The sequence below is a fragment of the Homarus americanus genome, unplaced genomic scaffold, assembly GCF_018991925.1.
Source record: "Homarus americanus isolate GMGI-L3 unplaced genomic scaffold, GMGI_Hamer_2.0 scaffold4896, whole genome shotgun sequence".
NCBI classification, from domain to species: domain Eukaryota; kingdom Metazoa; phylum Arthropoda; class Malacostraca; order Decapoda; family Nephropidae; genus Homarus; species Homarus americanus.
Genome location: NW_024749657.1, coordinates 3409864 through 3426038, shown reverse-complemented (window position 1 = coordinate 3426038; position 16175 = coordinate 3409864). Strand labels below are relative to the sequence as shown.

Sequence of the window (16175 nt, the reverse complement as noted above, 5' to 3'; positions counted from 1 at the left end):
CCTCACCTTCTTCCTGGTTCTCTATTTCCTCCTAGCTCTTCCTGGGTTCCTGGTTCTCTATCTCCTCTTGGTTCTCTATTTCCTCTTTGCTCTTCCTGGTTCTCTATCTCCTTCTTCCCTCTCTGAGCCTCTTCCTGGTTCTCTATTTCCTCCTCAGCCTCTTCCTGGTTCTCTATTTCCTCCTCAGCCTCTTCCTGGTTCTCTATTTCCTCCTCTTCCTGGTTCTCTATTTCCTCCTCAGCCTCTTCCCTGGTTCTCTATTCCTCCTCACCTTCTTCCTGGTTCTCTATCTTTCTTCAGCTTCTTCCTGGTTCTCTATCTCCTTCTCAGCCTCTTTTTTGATTCTCTATTTCCATCTCTCAACCTCTTCCTGGTTCTCTATCTCCTCTTCAGCCTCTTCCTGGTTCTCTATTTCCTCCTCAGCCTCTTCCTGGTTCTCTAGATCCTCCTCAGCCTCTTCTTGGTTCTCTATCTCCTTCTCAGCCTCTTCCTGGTTCTCTATTTCCTCCTCATCCTCTTCCTGGTTCTCTATTTCCTCCTCAGCCTCTTCCTGGTTCTCTATCTCCTCTTAGCCTTTTCCTGGTTCTCTATCTCCTCTTCAGCCTCTTCTCGGTTCTCTATTTCCTTCTCAACCTCTTCCTGGTTCTCTATCTCCTTCTCAGCCTCCTCTTCCTGGTTCTCTATTTCCTCCTCTTCCTGGTTCTCTATTTCCTCCTCAGCCTCTTCCTGGTTCTCTACTTCCTCCTCACCTTTTTCCTGGTTCTCTATCTTTTCTTCAGCTTCTTCCTGGTTCTCTATCTCCTTCTCAGCCTCTTCTTGGTTCTCCATTTCCTCCTCAGCCTCTTCCTGGTTCTCTATCTCTTCCTCAGCTTCTTCCTGGTTCTCTATCTCCTCTTTGGCTTCTTCCTGGTTCTCTATTTCCTCTTCAGCTTCTTCCTGGTTCTCTATCTCCTTCTCAACCTCTTCCCGGTTCTCTATCTCTTCCCCATCTTCTTCCTGGTTCTCTATCTCCTCTTCAGCCTTTTCCTGGTTCTCTATCTCCTTCTCAGCCTCTTCCTGGTTCTCTATCTCCTTCTCATCCTCTTCCTGGTTCTCTATCTCCTCCTCAGCCTCTTCCTGGTTCTCTATCTCCTTCTCAGCCTCTTCTTGGTTCTCTATCTCCTTCTGAGCCTCCTCTTCCTGGTTCTCTATTTCCTCCTCAGCCTCTTCCTGGTTCTCTATTTCCTCCTCTTCCTGGTTCTCTATTTCCTCCTCTTCCTGGGTCTCTATTTCCTCCTCTTCCTGGTTCTCTATTTCCTCCTCAGCCTCTTCCTGGTTCTCTACTTCCTCCTCACCTTTTCCTGGTTCTCTATCTTTTCTTCAGCTTCTTCCTGGTTCTCTATCTCCTTCTCAGCCTCTTCTTGGTTCTCCATTTCCTCCTCAGCCTCTTCCTGGTTCTCTATCTCTTCCTCAGCTTCTTCCTGGTTCTCTATCTCCTCTTTGGCTTCTTCCTGGTTCTCTATTTCCTCTTCAGCTTCTTCCTGGTTCTCTATCTCCTTCTCAACCTCTTCCCGGTTCTCTATCTCTTCCCCATATTCTTCCTGGTTCTCTATCTCCTCTTCAGTCTTTTCCTGGTTCTCTATCTCCTTCTCAGCCTCTTCCTGGTTCTCTATCTCCTTCTCAACCTTTTCCCGGTTCTCTATCTCTTCCCCATCTTCTTCCTGGTTCTCTATCTCCTCTTCAGTCTTTTCCTGGTTCTCTATCTCCTTCTCAGCCTCTTCCTGGTTCTCTATCTCCTTCTCAGCCTCTTCCTGGTTCTCTGTTCCTCCTGTATCTCCTTCCACTCTAGGGTTGCAATCTTTGTCGCTGTTTGTTTTTATTTGGTTCAATGTCTCGTCATCTTCGAGGAAAAGGTTCAGCGTCTCCTCATCAGATAGAATTTCCTCGTGCATCTTCTCAACGCTGTCTTCTGTTTCACCGAGTGTTTCCGATTTTAATTCACCCGTGTCCTTTTGCTCCCATTTATTATCCTCTGTTTGCATGTCACTAATATCTTCTCCTTTATTTATTTCCCTATCCTCCATTTTCTCTATCCGAGGTTTAACGGCACATTTATCTCGTCGCGTCAAGTTATCCGTTTCTTTCTTTCCTTCGCTCTCATTATCTTTGTCGAATTTTTCCATGTTATTCATTTGTTCATTATTCTCTGGGTTAGTCCTTTTTTTTTTATTCCAAATGACCAAAATATTTGATCACTCACATGACTTTCACTCCATTGAATGATCACACTCACTTCCTCTCAACTATTCTTCCAGACGTCAATATCATTTATCTCCTTATCTGTCACAATTTCTGGTTTACTATATATTCAAATCACCAGTTGCAGAGTTAATAGTTAGGTTCTTTTTGCTCTTGGTGATTCTTCAGTCAAAGTCATTGTTTGAAGTGTAGAATAAATACCTGAAGAACAAGGCTCCTTTATCTCGACAAGCAAAGATAACTTTACTCTAGTCCTCCAGCTGTAGGTTCTGTCGGTAACCGGTAGACAGCAAACATTCTGAAAAACAAGTGAGGTGTTGTAGAGTGAAGTTTAGTTTACAAGGTTTTTTTATAATTTGTATTTTATCAGAACTTGGCTTAAATTTGGTTACTCTAATGTTGTGAAATAGTTTGATTCATTTCTACTTCATTTTAGCCCCACACTTTCCCTATGGTGAAATAATTATTAAACAAAGCAAATCTCGAAAGAAATGCTACAGTACTAACTTTTTAAACACAGATCTATCATGGCAACTGCAATAATAAGTAACTCTTTTAAAATGGGCAAAATTAACCAGCCAAACCAAACCTAATTCACCTAAATTTGATAAGTTAGGTTGGGTTGGGTTTGGATTGTGTTATATGCCATCATAAATTGTATAATTAATTCGTTATCAAAAATTAGACACAAGATGTAGCAGAATAAGCAAGTAGTACATGTACTGCAATATACGTGTACAACTGTGGGCAATACATGTACTGTACTGAAATGTTATGACCATATTGTTTAGCAACGACCTTTTTGTACTTTAGCTTACCAAACCTAACCAAACATATAATGATGTACAGTATTTCCAACTCACTTGAGTCTGTTGATAAAAATTTACAATCTGTGAGGCTAAGACATAACTTGTCAAAAATGGCATGAACTCATTTAAAATAACTTTCAAGGTGGTTGTTTTTCCAGTCACAGAACTTTACTAACTTTTGCTATTTGTTCAGCAGAGATTTGTCATTTATAAATATGGTTGGGTTAGGTTAGGTTAAGTTGGCCGAAATAGTGGAAGGGTAAAGTGGCCAGCAAATCCAAAACCAAGACAAAAATACCAAAATTGGATTAAATATATTAGTGTTCAGTTGGGTTAGGTTAGCAGTGATTTAAAGTGACTGAATTCAGTAATCTAGTGTCTGCACCATCAACCTCGACCAATCAGAATAAATGCCGGACAAATGGCCAAAGTTAGTAAAGGTCTGACTGGACAAATAATCACTGCCATCAATTTACTGTACAAGTATACAATTTACTTGAGTATAGTCCAAGTTTTCATATCAAATTTTTATGTAAAAAGTAGGGGGTGAGACTATATACTGTACATGTACTATTTTTGAGGGGTTAAAAGTCACAAACTTTCATGGGTCATTTACGGTGGTAGGCGAACTTTATCATTAAGTACCTTTATCCTGGTTAGCTACGTTTCTTTGGTTGGTTAGGTAAGGTTCTAGTAAATGTCGCCTCTTTTATAATGATAAGAACATCTGGGGAAAAAATTTACAAAATCGAACAACTCCTTCTGGTAAGGTATGTTTACAGCTACACAACGAATGACTTACAGCAAAACAAATGCCAAATGCAGCCAGTCAGTCACATATCGTTCTTGCGTTGTTCACAAATAATGGACGATAAGCCAATTAGAGTGCATTCACAGTAAAATAGCATTAGTAGGAACTTAGCCGGTCACAAGAAAATATCCACTGCCTAATATCAACAACTAACCTGACTTTGAGTACATTTAACGTGCCTATTTAATATAATTCTAAAGTTCAAAATAATTTCTCCAATACATAACACCATTTATTACGATAAAACTATTATCTGGACCTCTGTATGAAAAGTTAAGGCGTATTATGGTCATATGAGAGGCAGTATTACACAACATAGGAAATATACTCTAAGTGTGTAGTTAAACCTTGTAAGCCTCTTTCAGTTTCAGCAAACTTATGACAATGACAACCATGTAATCACTTCTGGCGGTAGTTATTAAAATAAACATAACTTACAGCATACCGCCAAAATGGAGTGCACTTGTAAGTCGCCATCAGACGCCCTACACACACACACCTCCCTTCCCACTTCTCACCAATTGTCTTATCTCTCTGTACACTTGAATCGTAACACAGGTGAACCATGGGCATTAATTTACCTAGATATTAAAATAATGACAACACCAGCACTTCAAGTATCGTGGAGGGTGTGTGCAGCATCACCACCCTAGATGAAGGTAAACAAACACTCTCCCCGGGCCCTACTTTACTGATACAATAATGTTCTTTTACTATCTTTAAATATTTACTTCCAGCGTACGGGAGTTACTGTTATATACCACCAAAACTTTCAAATAAATTAAACAAAGGAAAAATAATGACGGAATATTCTTGGCTTGATATTATTCTAATGAATTACTATAAATATAGGTGTAATAGGAGTTGCTTTAATAAGTTATGACTAACAATATCTTTTGTATTATTCTTTCAATAAATTTATTCTTCTCATGTAAACAAAATATAATTACCACTGTTATCATTATACGCACCATAATAGCATAAGAGTACTGTATTTATATCAATATCATATTTATTAAATATTATTTGATGACAGAAAAATTAGATGATGCAATACAGAGGTAGACCTTGAGGACTGGTAATATCTTCCCACGCCTCTGCCTGAGTGGCCAAATAAGCATTAAATTAAGTTTATTAATATTCTAAATATTAACTTGTTAAATGGATGTTCTTGAATAAGAGTGATGGAATGCCATTAGATATTACTTGTGATGTATTCATGGACAACATGACGCAACTAAGCAAAAGATGGCAGCACTTTTGTAGCGATATAAATGTTAGAGATTACCACGAACAGACAGGTTTAATCAAATTAATTTATTTGTTTATGGTTATAAATATAAAAATAAAAATAATAATAATAATAATATTTTATAGGCTAATTTAGGTTAACTATTTGTTTTGATTTGAATAATTAATGATATAACTGTTCCATTCGTGGTGTTGGTTAAACATTGATCACACATCATATCATAATAAGACAAGTATCTCCTCCTTGTATAACTTGTTTACTCCCAGCCAACCCAGCCCCGCCGGTGTGACATGTGTTGCCCCGCCAGCTGACGTGACCATCGTAAACAACACATATTGTACCTCTCAAAATGGAAATGGCTGAGAAGTTAAGCTTGCTGGGGTTGTCAGAGGGCAAGGTGAAGGAGACTATGAAGAATGAGTCGCTCACGGCGGTGCTGGCTACCATTACTGACCAGGTGAGACGGCGGCTTGTACTGACAGGAGCACATATGATTGGAAAATAGACTAATATTTAATGAGTTATCCACGGTATATGTTGATTACTGTATGCATACACTGTATTAATATATACTAAATAAGTTAAAATGAAGGCTATCATTAACGATGATCTAACAGGCCCAGTAATACTTTACCAAGGTTGCTCTCCTTAACCAGCAGCTTGGACATTTTTCAATAGACTAAATGTGTTTTCATGGTATAGGTGGTGAAGGTCCGACTAATTACCCAAATGTAGCCGCAATGAAGTCAAATGATGGTCCTACATGAATAAATCGGACTGCTAATCACTTCTCGACTAGTACTTGGTGTCACAAAAAATTGGAAAACTTATTTTAATCTGAGTTAATAGATCGCGTGCATGTACCGAAGGAGCGAGTGATTACCCAAATGATGGTCCTACAAGCGTAAATCGAGCTGTGAATCACTTCTCGATTTTTATTTGGTGTCATAAAGTTACAAAAAATTGGTAAACTTAATTTAATCTGAGTTGTGTTAGGTTAGGTTAGGTACGGTACATACACTCGATCTGTTAACTCAGATTAAATAAAGTTTACCAATTTTTTGTGAGTTCGTGACACCAAATACCAGTCGAGAAGTGATTGGCAGTCCGATTTATTCATGTAGGACCATTATTTGACTTCATTACGGCTACATTTGGGTAATTAGTCGGACCCGGTGGTGACGGTTAACACCCGTAGGACTTAGTGTAATTGCATCAAAATTTCTGGAGTTGCTATTTGTACGATACTAAACACGAAAATGGAAACGACAATGCACAGAACCTAAATGAACCTGACCTAACCTTACTTAAATTCTTAGCATCCCCAACATATTAAGGAGAAAGAACTTACAGTAATATGGTGTAATTGTATGTTTTGTGTGGACGTGAGAGAAGTTGTATTGTTTTTATTACTGTACTTACTATCATCCAAAGACCACCTGTGGAAAATTTTAACAAATAATCTCCCATAAGGCAGCGTAATGTGTTTGGTATCTACAAGAGTAAAGTAGGACTTACGAATAAACTTCAGGAATGTAACTCATTTGTAAGTACCTGGTAGGAGCACTTGTACAGTACAGTTACGTTTGTGTTTAATTATATCTTGAACCAAAATAATTCATTCTTTAATTTAGTGTTTTGCAAAGCAGGAATTCTTATAAGTAGTGTAAGCAGATGTTCAGAGCCAAATTTCCATATTGATACTAATCCATATTTTTCATGTACAGGCTTGTGGTAGAGGTGAGCTGAACAAGAAGGTTGGGAACTTACTGTACAACTTGGGCACCAAACTTCCACGCCAGTTCCACACTCATCTCCCATTCCTGGTTAACTATGTGGCTGATGGTCTCATTAACCAAGAGGCCAAACTCACAGCGGCAATTAAATTCATACAGGTAATTGTTAGCCACATTTTGTCTTGGTCATGTTATACTCATATATTTTTAATCCCAGGTGTGAGAATATGGTAATGTAGCAAGATGGTAAATATTCGGTCACAGCAATGAGATATATTATGCTTTCTGTAGGATCATGCCATGGGGGAAGTAAACAAGGCTGATTTTGAGAAGGCATGTGGCGTGAACGTAGAGGTGACCCAGGATGAGATTGAGGCGGCTGTGGAGCTTTTAATTACCAAACACAAAGACACCATTCTGAAACAGAGGTGAGGTTGATATTAATGTTTACTTGATAGAAATATATTTGTTATCTTGTCTGCTATTATACTGTAAACATAATTTTCTTTCATTGGTATATTTTTCATGTTCTCAAAATTTGTTTTATTATCTTTATCAATGGGAGAAGAGGGAACACATCTCTTCCTAGGGTAGTGCTTCTATGGTTGGTCAGTGCAAAGTGGATTTAATCATTCTGGTTTTCTATTCAGGTATAAGTACAATACTGGACTTCTAATGGGCCAGGTTCGGTCGTCCCTCCCGTGGGCTGACAGTCGCAAAGTGAAGGAAGAAATTGACTTGCAGATTGTGACGCTTCTGGGTCCCAAGAGAGAAGAAGATTTAGTCAATCCGGCCAAAGTAAAAAATGAGAAGAAAGAGAAGAAAGTTGAGGTGAAGTCATCGACTGCAGTGGAACAGCCAGGTGAGGACTAACATGTCATATGACATGATGATTTTGGCTGAAACAAGTAGAAATATGAAGCTAAAGCTGAATGTTAGAACTTAATGTAGATGATGTCAAATTTTTGTTCAGTGATCAAATTTATTGGTAGCTTTGACCTCCCTTATGATATCCAGCCGAGAAACAGTCAAAGACCATGGCGGAGTTGCTGAAGACGGTAAACTTTCACGCTCCCGGGGAGAACCACAAGACAGAAGGTTACGTTTTAACGGACAACACTCACCGAATCTTAAAGGAACACCTCAGTATCACAGGTGGACAGGTAACTCATTCATGTGGCTGTAAAAGACTATTATAACGCTTCTGTGTTATTGGTGTAGAAGAGTGTTAGTTATTTATTTTTTTTTTTTTATTAAGGATGATCACTGCAGAGAACTTGTGAGGAAAACTGCATGGGCCATTATTCTTTGGGGGAAGGTTAATATGTACTTAAAATATGTGTTAGGGCTGGTTAGATTAAGAATACACACACCATTTGGTCTTAATTCATATTTAGTGACATTATGTGACTCAAGATTTCCTTAGTACTGGATACTGAGCTTTGGGCAGCTACGGTAAATAGGTATTGAAGTATTTAAGCTTAAATTTCGTGAGGATTTAATGTCTCCCATTTTAAACTTTACTTCCTAGTGTGAAAATTTGATGTAACTCTTAAGAAGGGTGATGTTGTGAAAATATTCTTATTTACAGTTTGATTAAGATGGCTCATCATACTCTAACACTGTTTGTTTATATCAAGAACCCAGCTTTGTTAACTCCTCCTCACCAAAGATGTTTACTAGTTTTGGAGTGTACTGTCTCTTGTATACTCTGGAGGACATATCCGTAAACATATGAATGAAACGCCTGATGTTTCCTCACAGGTACGCACCCGTTTCCCTCCAGAGCCTAATGGGATTCTTCATATTGGTCACGCAAAAGCCATCAACATTAACTTTGGGTATGCGGCAGCCAACAATGGAGTTTGTTTCCTCCGTTACGATGACACCAACCCAGAGAAGGAAGAAGAGAAGTTCTTTGTGGGGATCAGGGAAATGGTTGAGTGGCTTGGTAGGTGTGAGACATAACTTCTATAATTGTGTTGAAACTCAAAGATGGGAGATGTAATGTCTGACAGAAATTAGATAAAAAAAACAGATTAAGTATAACTGTAAATACTGTATGTTGGTAAGTTTATCTCTGGCCATCATTTTGTATATTTTATTGAACACATAAAAGTAGGATGACAAAATCTCTTCAACAGACTTTAACAAAAAAAATTTCATTGTACAGGTTACAAGCCGCACAAGATCACTCATTCATCTGATAACTTTCAACAGTTATACGAGTGGGCCATTGTGCTTATCAAGAAAGGTATGGCATTTGTTTGTCACCAGAAGCCAGAAGAGGTTCGAGGACACGATGCTCCGCCCTCACCGTGGAGGGACCGACCTGCTCATGAATCTCTTCAGTTGTTTGAGGTGAAGCGCTGAGAGTAGATGAATAGTCACAGTTGTTGATCATGTACAGTACAGTTAATATTGATGTGTAATATTATTTTTATTCAGCCTTAAAAGTGGAATATTTAGTAGTTTGAAACGTACGGGTATTATTTTTGATTTGGGGTAATCTTATGCTTGTAAAACATTGAACACTTTGAATCATATCAAGATTAGCCTAGCCCACAACTTATTTTACCGATTGATTAAATGCCCGAGCAATACTTGGGGAGGGGGGGGGTGTTAAGTGGTTAATCTTAAGATAAAATAAACTAAAGCTAATTTTTGTGTGATCTAATAACTTTAATAATTATCTCTGTTTGCACCCCCTCGTTAGGATATGAAACACGGCAAATTTAACGAAGGTGAGGCAACATTACGACTCAAAGTGACTCTGGAAGAAGGGAAGGCCGATCCCGTTGCTTACCGTATCAAGTTTGTACCACACCACCGCACAGGGGACGAGTGGTGCATATATCCTACCTACGATTACACTCACTGTCTCTGCGACTCCATTGAAAATATCACACACTCTCTTTGTACAAAAGAATTCCAGGCAAGGTATGGTTTGTAGTCTCAATTCACTGTGTAAGTTGTTTATTGTGAATGCAGATCCCATAAAGATTAAAAACCCAAACACTAAATTGAGAATTAGGTTAGATTAGATAAAGTTAGATAAGCAATAGGGAGTTTAATCATCAGGTGAAATAAACTTTTCTTTGGGTTTGATGAAAATATTTAACAGTGGTGTCTTAGTTCTTGCCTGTAAATATTTCCTCTCATACCAAACTTTTCCTTGCAGACGATCATCTTACTATTGGCTGTGTAATGCTCTGGACATTTATTGCCCCGTGCAGTGGGAGTACGGACGCTTAAACATGCACTACACTGTTGTCTCCAAACGAAAAATTGCCAAGCTCATATCAGAAGGCCATGTGCGAGGTGGGTGAGAGATTTACTTATTTTTCTAAAGCTGAAGATGCATTTTTATGGTCCTAAGTGAAGAGCAACGATGACCTACCAGTGATTTTGATTGAGATATTGAATATATATTGTGTTAAAGATGAGAGAGATGAACCATATGGATGTTATAGTCTTAATGTGAAAGGGGAACACCATGGCTCTAAGATGGAAGAAACATGATTTTAGATGGATCTTTATATTACATTTATATTTTTGAAACGTCCATATTATGTCAGCGCCCATTCCCACAATATTATAAAATAAAGCTAGCTGATTACTTAGTGTGGCTTGACTAGATGAATTGTTTGTTACATTTCCCTTAATTTCTAAGATATGGAACGAACTTCATTGTTTGTTCACCACAAGAGTATTACTGTAGCTACCTCTACTGCACACCAAAAAATTATGTTTGCAAGCTTGACACTGTTTTTGGTAGCTAACATTCTTCACCGTTCTCTTACAGACTGGGACGATCCCCGGCTCTTTACCCTGACAGCTCTCCGTCGTCGAGGATTCCCTTCGGAGTCAATCAATAACTTCTGTGCAACTCTAGGGCTAACTGGCGCTCAAATAACTATCCACCCTGATGCTCTCGAGGCCTGTGTGCGTGATGTTCTAAATGTTACTGCTCAGAGGTAAGTTAGAAGAGACTCACCGTAATACCTGACTTTGTTTACACAGAGTCGCTGCTCATTCAGCGATGCATTTCTTCACTTTCCTCGTTGTTTTAAGTCTCCTGGGATATATTGTTGTACTGCATTTTGGATAACTTGCTAAACAAATTACCCATTTAGTACCACACAGTATCAACAGTCTTCGTGTTCATGGGGGTTCTCCAGTCTGTCTTGACTCTGTAGACTCGCCCGCACAATTTTCAAGTTATCTGATGGAATACAGCATAAACTTTGGTTATATCACTCAATAATATTATCATCATCATTGGATAAAACAAAAGTGAAAGAAACTGAAAAGAGGTAATTGAGGTGATGGTACTTTGTGATGGCCAGCCTGTAGGGAGAGAGTTTTATATTTCTTAATGATTAAACTACTGCAGTGTAATATACCATTTTTATATATTGGCTACTGATTTTGTTCCATTGTTTGATGTGCTTGTTTTCACAGAGCTATGGTTGTTCTGGATCCACTGAGAGTAGTCATTACCAACTTCCCAAAAGATGGACCCATTACCATAACTGTACCAAATATCCCAGGCAATGATGCTAAAGGCACCCATTCAGTCATTTTTGACAGGGAACTTTGGATTGAACGGTCAGATTTCCGAGAGGTGAGTGACTTATCTTAGCTAAAGTAATTTTGCTTCATTTACTTGGAATTTTATTGTACAAAAATTCTCTTAATTAGATGAAGTTCATTTTTAAATCAGGGTTATTTGCCGTACAATACTATAATATACAGCTTGTGATTTTGTAAATTATCACACTGATAAAATCGGCTGTCATTTTATACAGTTAATAACAAAATTAGTTTTACAGTGATCTGCTCTGATATAATTAACAAATTACAAACACTGCTCAGTTCATTTACATTTGAATCACCTTAAGAGAGTCTTCTGTTGTAAATTGCAATGAGATACTAATTATTTGGCTTCCTGAGATGCATTGGTAGTTTAAGTTTTAGTGAGTGTATAGGAGTATGTGTGGTATTTGAAATAAGAAATGTGAAAATAGTGAATATATATATGAAACAGTGTACTGTACAGTATTGGGTAATGTAATTATGCAGAGTATAGTAATGGGAGAAAATTTTATGTTCACAGAAGGAAGAAAAAGGCTACAGAAGATTAACCCCAGAGCAGACTGTTGGACTACGACATTGTGGTTACATTATCAGAGTGGAGGAGGCGGTGAAGGGAACATCTGGTGGAGTAGATCACCTCAAAGTCACATGCGAACCAGCCACAGAAACAAACAAACCAAAAGCATTCATTCACTGGGTGGCTCATCCTGTCAGGTGTGAAGTGCGCCAATATGAACGATTGTGAGTATTAAAATGTTATTAAAGACAGTTTAGAGGTGGTAACCATCTTAAATTTTCTTCACTGGTATGATTCATGCAGTGCCTGTTGCATCCATCTGATGTGTGACAATATGAAGGTTTAATGATAACATTTTTCTGCTTTCAGATTTAAACACGAGTCTCCAGAAGACCCATCGGTGGTTCCTGGTGGGTTTCTTACTGACATCAACCCAGACTCACTGAATATCTCGGTGGGACTAGCAGACATATCTGTTAAATGTGCAAAGGTGTACGACAAGTTCCAGTTTGAGCGCATGGGCTTCTTTTCTGTAGACCCGGACACCACTCCAGAATATATGGTCTTTAATAAAACTGTGGGCTTAAAGGAAGATAAAGGTAAAAATTAACATTGTTTAATATACTGTATTATTATGAACTCAATAATAAGTTGTTACCGTCAGAGGCTGTGTTATCCCTCAATTATTCCCTTTTTTATGATTTATGTATGTGATTGAAGATGCACAATGCTAATAGGATTTTGTAAATGCATTTCACAAGCTGTCTTCAGGTCTTACCAGTTAAGAAGGAGAGTTAAGGGTACCAGTTTTAATGTGATGAATAAATGCCAACACACATCATTTACCTTTTAATATATACAGTATATGAATTGGAAAGTACATAATGTATACAAATGTTAATAATAATTGGCAAGGTATATTATGAACTAGATAGTATTGAAGAGACTGTTGAGAAATGGAAGGATGTTATAGTAAAAGGGCTTGAATCTGACGAAGCATAAGTGTTGACAAGTGGCGTGTGTGAGGGAATGTTAGGGGAAAAATGGCCATATGCTGTCTGTATTGAGAGTATTAGTGAAGTTCTGTATAGATGTAGACCGAGATGATTTGAGGATGCAGACAGAATAGAGGGGGCCATTTGCTTCAAGAGGTGCATTAGCATCAGTGTGGAGGGAAGGAGAGCCAGGGGCAGGGCAAAAATGACATAAGAAATTATCTTGGTTAAGAACCTAACGAAAGAGACTGTGCATCAGGTAATTGCAGCTAACCGAATGCAAACATGGAAAATGGCCATAAAACATTAATGTATCGTTGAATGTACTGCAGCTCTTTCAGAAGCATTCTAAATCCTCAATTGGATTGTCAACCAGATTCCTCTACAGTTACGATATACCCTGTAGTTTGAGATAGGTCAGCCCCTCCCTCTCCCCCCTTTAACTTTCCTTCAAAAATGCGGTGTTACAACACTGGTACCGAGACAGCAAATTCAAGAATTGATTTTTGTTAGTAAATTTGGGATCTTTTGATAATTTTTATTTATTAATTTTTTCATGGGAGGAGAGAAATTTCTGAGGATGTTAAAGATTTCATAGGAACATTTGAAGACTTCCAGTTGGACGATTAGAAAAAATGTAATGGATCTTTATATATCTACTTATGAACAGCTTAGGTTGTACACTACTGAAGTGGTATAATTATTTTAGTTCATGTAGGCAATATTTATAATGTGATAAGTTGCAACAACCTTGTATGGGTATTTCCACTTGTTGCCTCGACCCCTCCCTGTCACTCTGTACACTTACCTAGTGCCACTATCCCATAAAATCCTACACACACACACACATTCTCTGCAAGGTTTTTGTTCCCCTTAAGCCATCCCGCACAAGAATAGGAGAAAAGATTATAGGTAACCAATTTGCATCTTTCCAAATTATAGCTTCGGTATTAATCTGTTCCTGTAAACCATTTCTGTCCTTTACAACAGGGTGTCCAATATAGATCTTGTTAACACTGTGATTTAATAGTTAGAAATGTAGCTAAAATCAGTTGTATCGTGTAGAATATATCCTTGGTGCCTTCCTAGAATGATTTTGTTTTTTGTATAAATTTCATTGTATAAATATATGATCCACAACTGTATACAAGTGTAATATTGTATTGGAGTAAATGAATGTTTTTGAAACCATCTCTTTATTATTATTAAACATATTGGTATGACTTGCATGTGTTTAATGGAGCCTGCAACCTTATGTATCTGTAATGCAGTTAATGCTGTAAACATTATCTTTCAATTAGTGTCCAGTAGACCCAGATTACCTCTCTTGCTCCAGAATATCCAGTAAACTTTTTTCTGTTACATGGCTAGTACCTTTGATTGATCCATTGGTTTACATCTCATCCATTCTTGCCTCTATCAGTCTGCATGTTTATATTCCCAACCACCTCAGGCATCGTAGTAATAATGTTGCTGATGATCTTTATTATATTTTCTGTTTTGTATAGACATTAATTTCACTGGATTATTTGGAAATTGTCTTGGCCTTTTACTGCTGGCCCAAGCTGAGCAAGGTTTGGAACAGTGTCCATTTTTTGCTATCCTTCAGGGTGACACGGATCAAATGCAACAGATTCCCTTCTCCTTTGATATTGGCTGTAAAAGATGTGTTCTACCAATTCAATATTCTATCTTTTTAGTTGCATCAGTCAGTTGTGTTAATGTCGATCTTAGCTGACTTTAGAGATTAATTTTGACAAGGTACTAATGATACAGCTGATAAATTCTTGGTGATTCTTGTACCGTCAGCCACTTCCTACACATTAGTATTCCTCATGTTTACCTTAGTCCTCAACCAATCAGTTCCCCCATATTCACCTCATAAAATACTTGTTCACCAGATATCAACCATTCCATTTTTAAAGGTCCATGTACCATGAGCAAACAATATTGTAGACCATGACAAACTCCCCAGCAAAGCTTTTTCTTGCCTTTTAAAAATATTTCTGCTAAATACCTAACTCCTACTTCACCATTGTTGGTGAAAGTGCTTCCACTTCATCTTCCGTCCATTGCACCACTCATCCTTTATCACCTTTGCCTTTAATCATTTAGAATACAAGAAGCACGGCCTTTTAATCTCAGTGTACTTACCCAACTGTTATTAGGAGTAATCACTGTTCTTAATGGCTCCTTGTCATAATATTCTGCCCTGATATATCTTCACCACACATGCATGAGGAATGTTTTCTTCAGAATTTCATTTCATCTTCACCCGAATTATGTCCCATTTTCTCTCTGCAGTGATTTTGATGATCTGCTTTTCCCTTCCTGGTTATAGCACAGTATGGTTATGTCTGTCTGTCTGTATGTTTGTTAGTACTTGTGGTTTGTTGTCCTTCTTGGTCTCTGAAAAAAAAATCATCAGCATTAATTATGATGATTTAACAGATTTTAGTTAAGGAAAATCTGTTTAGGTTATTAGAGAAATGTAAGGTTGCTGAAATTAAATTAAAGTAGCTAAGTGAAGCAGATTTATTTACTTCATTTTAAAAGATATAGTTTATGTGTTAAGCATGTGAGTAGCTAAGGCAGGTTACAGTAATAACCCCCCCACCCTCCCCCTCACAATTATCCAAAAATTATACTGCCAGTTTTATAGTGTTAAGTATTGTATAGACTGTAGTGGTTCTTTGTAATGTACAGTACTGATCAGGAGTTGCCGATGAAAGTTTCAAGATTACTAGATGACAGTACTTTTATATTTCAGTTTGTCTTGATATTAAATTATTTCTGCAAGATGTCTGTGTTTGATTGAACCTAGAAGAAGTTGGTCATGAAAGTCACTCATAAGCAGCTGATTTAAAACACCCTATTTATCTACAAGCTTTACTTCATTCTTATTTCAAGGGGGGGTATAAGATGTCAATAGATTAGTATGAATCAATTGATGTAAGTTAATGACATAGAAGAAAGTATGTAAAAAACGGGGTTAAAGTTGATCCCATAATGTGGGTACAATAAAATGAAAACTTTACCAAGAAATACTGTATAGAGGAAGGCACTATTACTCAGCTTATCGGTGTAGATGCCTTGGAGTGTGTAAACAGGTACAGGTGCTGATCCAACTGAGTCTTGCTGTGTCGGCTGTTTGTTTACATTTGGGAAGAAGACTGCGGCATGTTCAACCTGTTAACTGTGTAAAAATAGTTCCCAAG

General features: G+C 37.8%; 1 protein-coding gene and 1 pseudogene across 2 annotated transcripts in view; one reads left to right on the top strand and one right to left on the bottom strand.

Moving 5' to 3' along the window:
• Positions 1 to 128: 128 nt before the first annotated feature.
• Positions 129 to 4589, bottom strand: LOC121853657 (annotated as a pseudogene).
• A 762-nt stretch (positions 4590 to 5351) lies between these two features.
• The window catches only part of LOC121853638 (probable glutamine--tRNA ligase), an 11149-nt gene continuing 325 nt past the window's right edge, over positions 5352 to 16175 (top strand). The window contains exons 1-13 of one of the 2 annotated variants that reach the window (XM_042347913.1): positions 5352 to 5567; positions 6838 to 7005; positions 7138 to 7274; positions 7497 to 7708; positions 7864 to 8009; positions 8611 to 8797; positions 9020 to 9207; positions 9563 to 9786; positions 10028 to 10167; positions 10652 to 10823; positions 11311 to 11473; positions 11966 to 12186; positions 12332 to 12561. In XM_042347913.1, the coding sequence (XP_042203847.1) occupies positions 5460 to 5567; positions 6838 to 7005; positions 7138 to 7274; positions 7497 to 7708; positions 7864 to 8009; positions 8611 to 8797; positions 9020 to 9207; positions 9563 to 9786; positions 10028 to 10167; positions 10652 to 10823; positions 11311 to 11473; positions 11966 to 12186; positions 12332 to 12561 (2296 nt within the window). In that variant the 5' untranslated portion in view covers positions 5352 to 5459. Of the gene's footprint in view, positions 5568 to 6837; positions 7006 to 7137; positions 7275 to 7496; positions 7709 to 7863; positions 8010 to 8610; positions 8798 to 9019; positions 9208 to 9562; positions 9787 to 10027; positions 10168 to 10651; positions 10824 to 11310; positions 11474 to 11965; positions 12187 to 12331; positions 15759 to 16175 lie in introns of those variants that run through there. The other variant, XM_042347912.1, reaches the window with a different exon arrangement.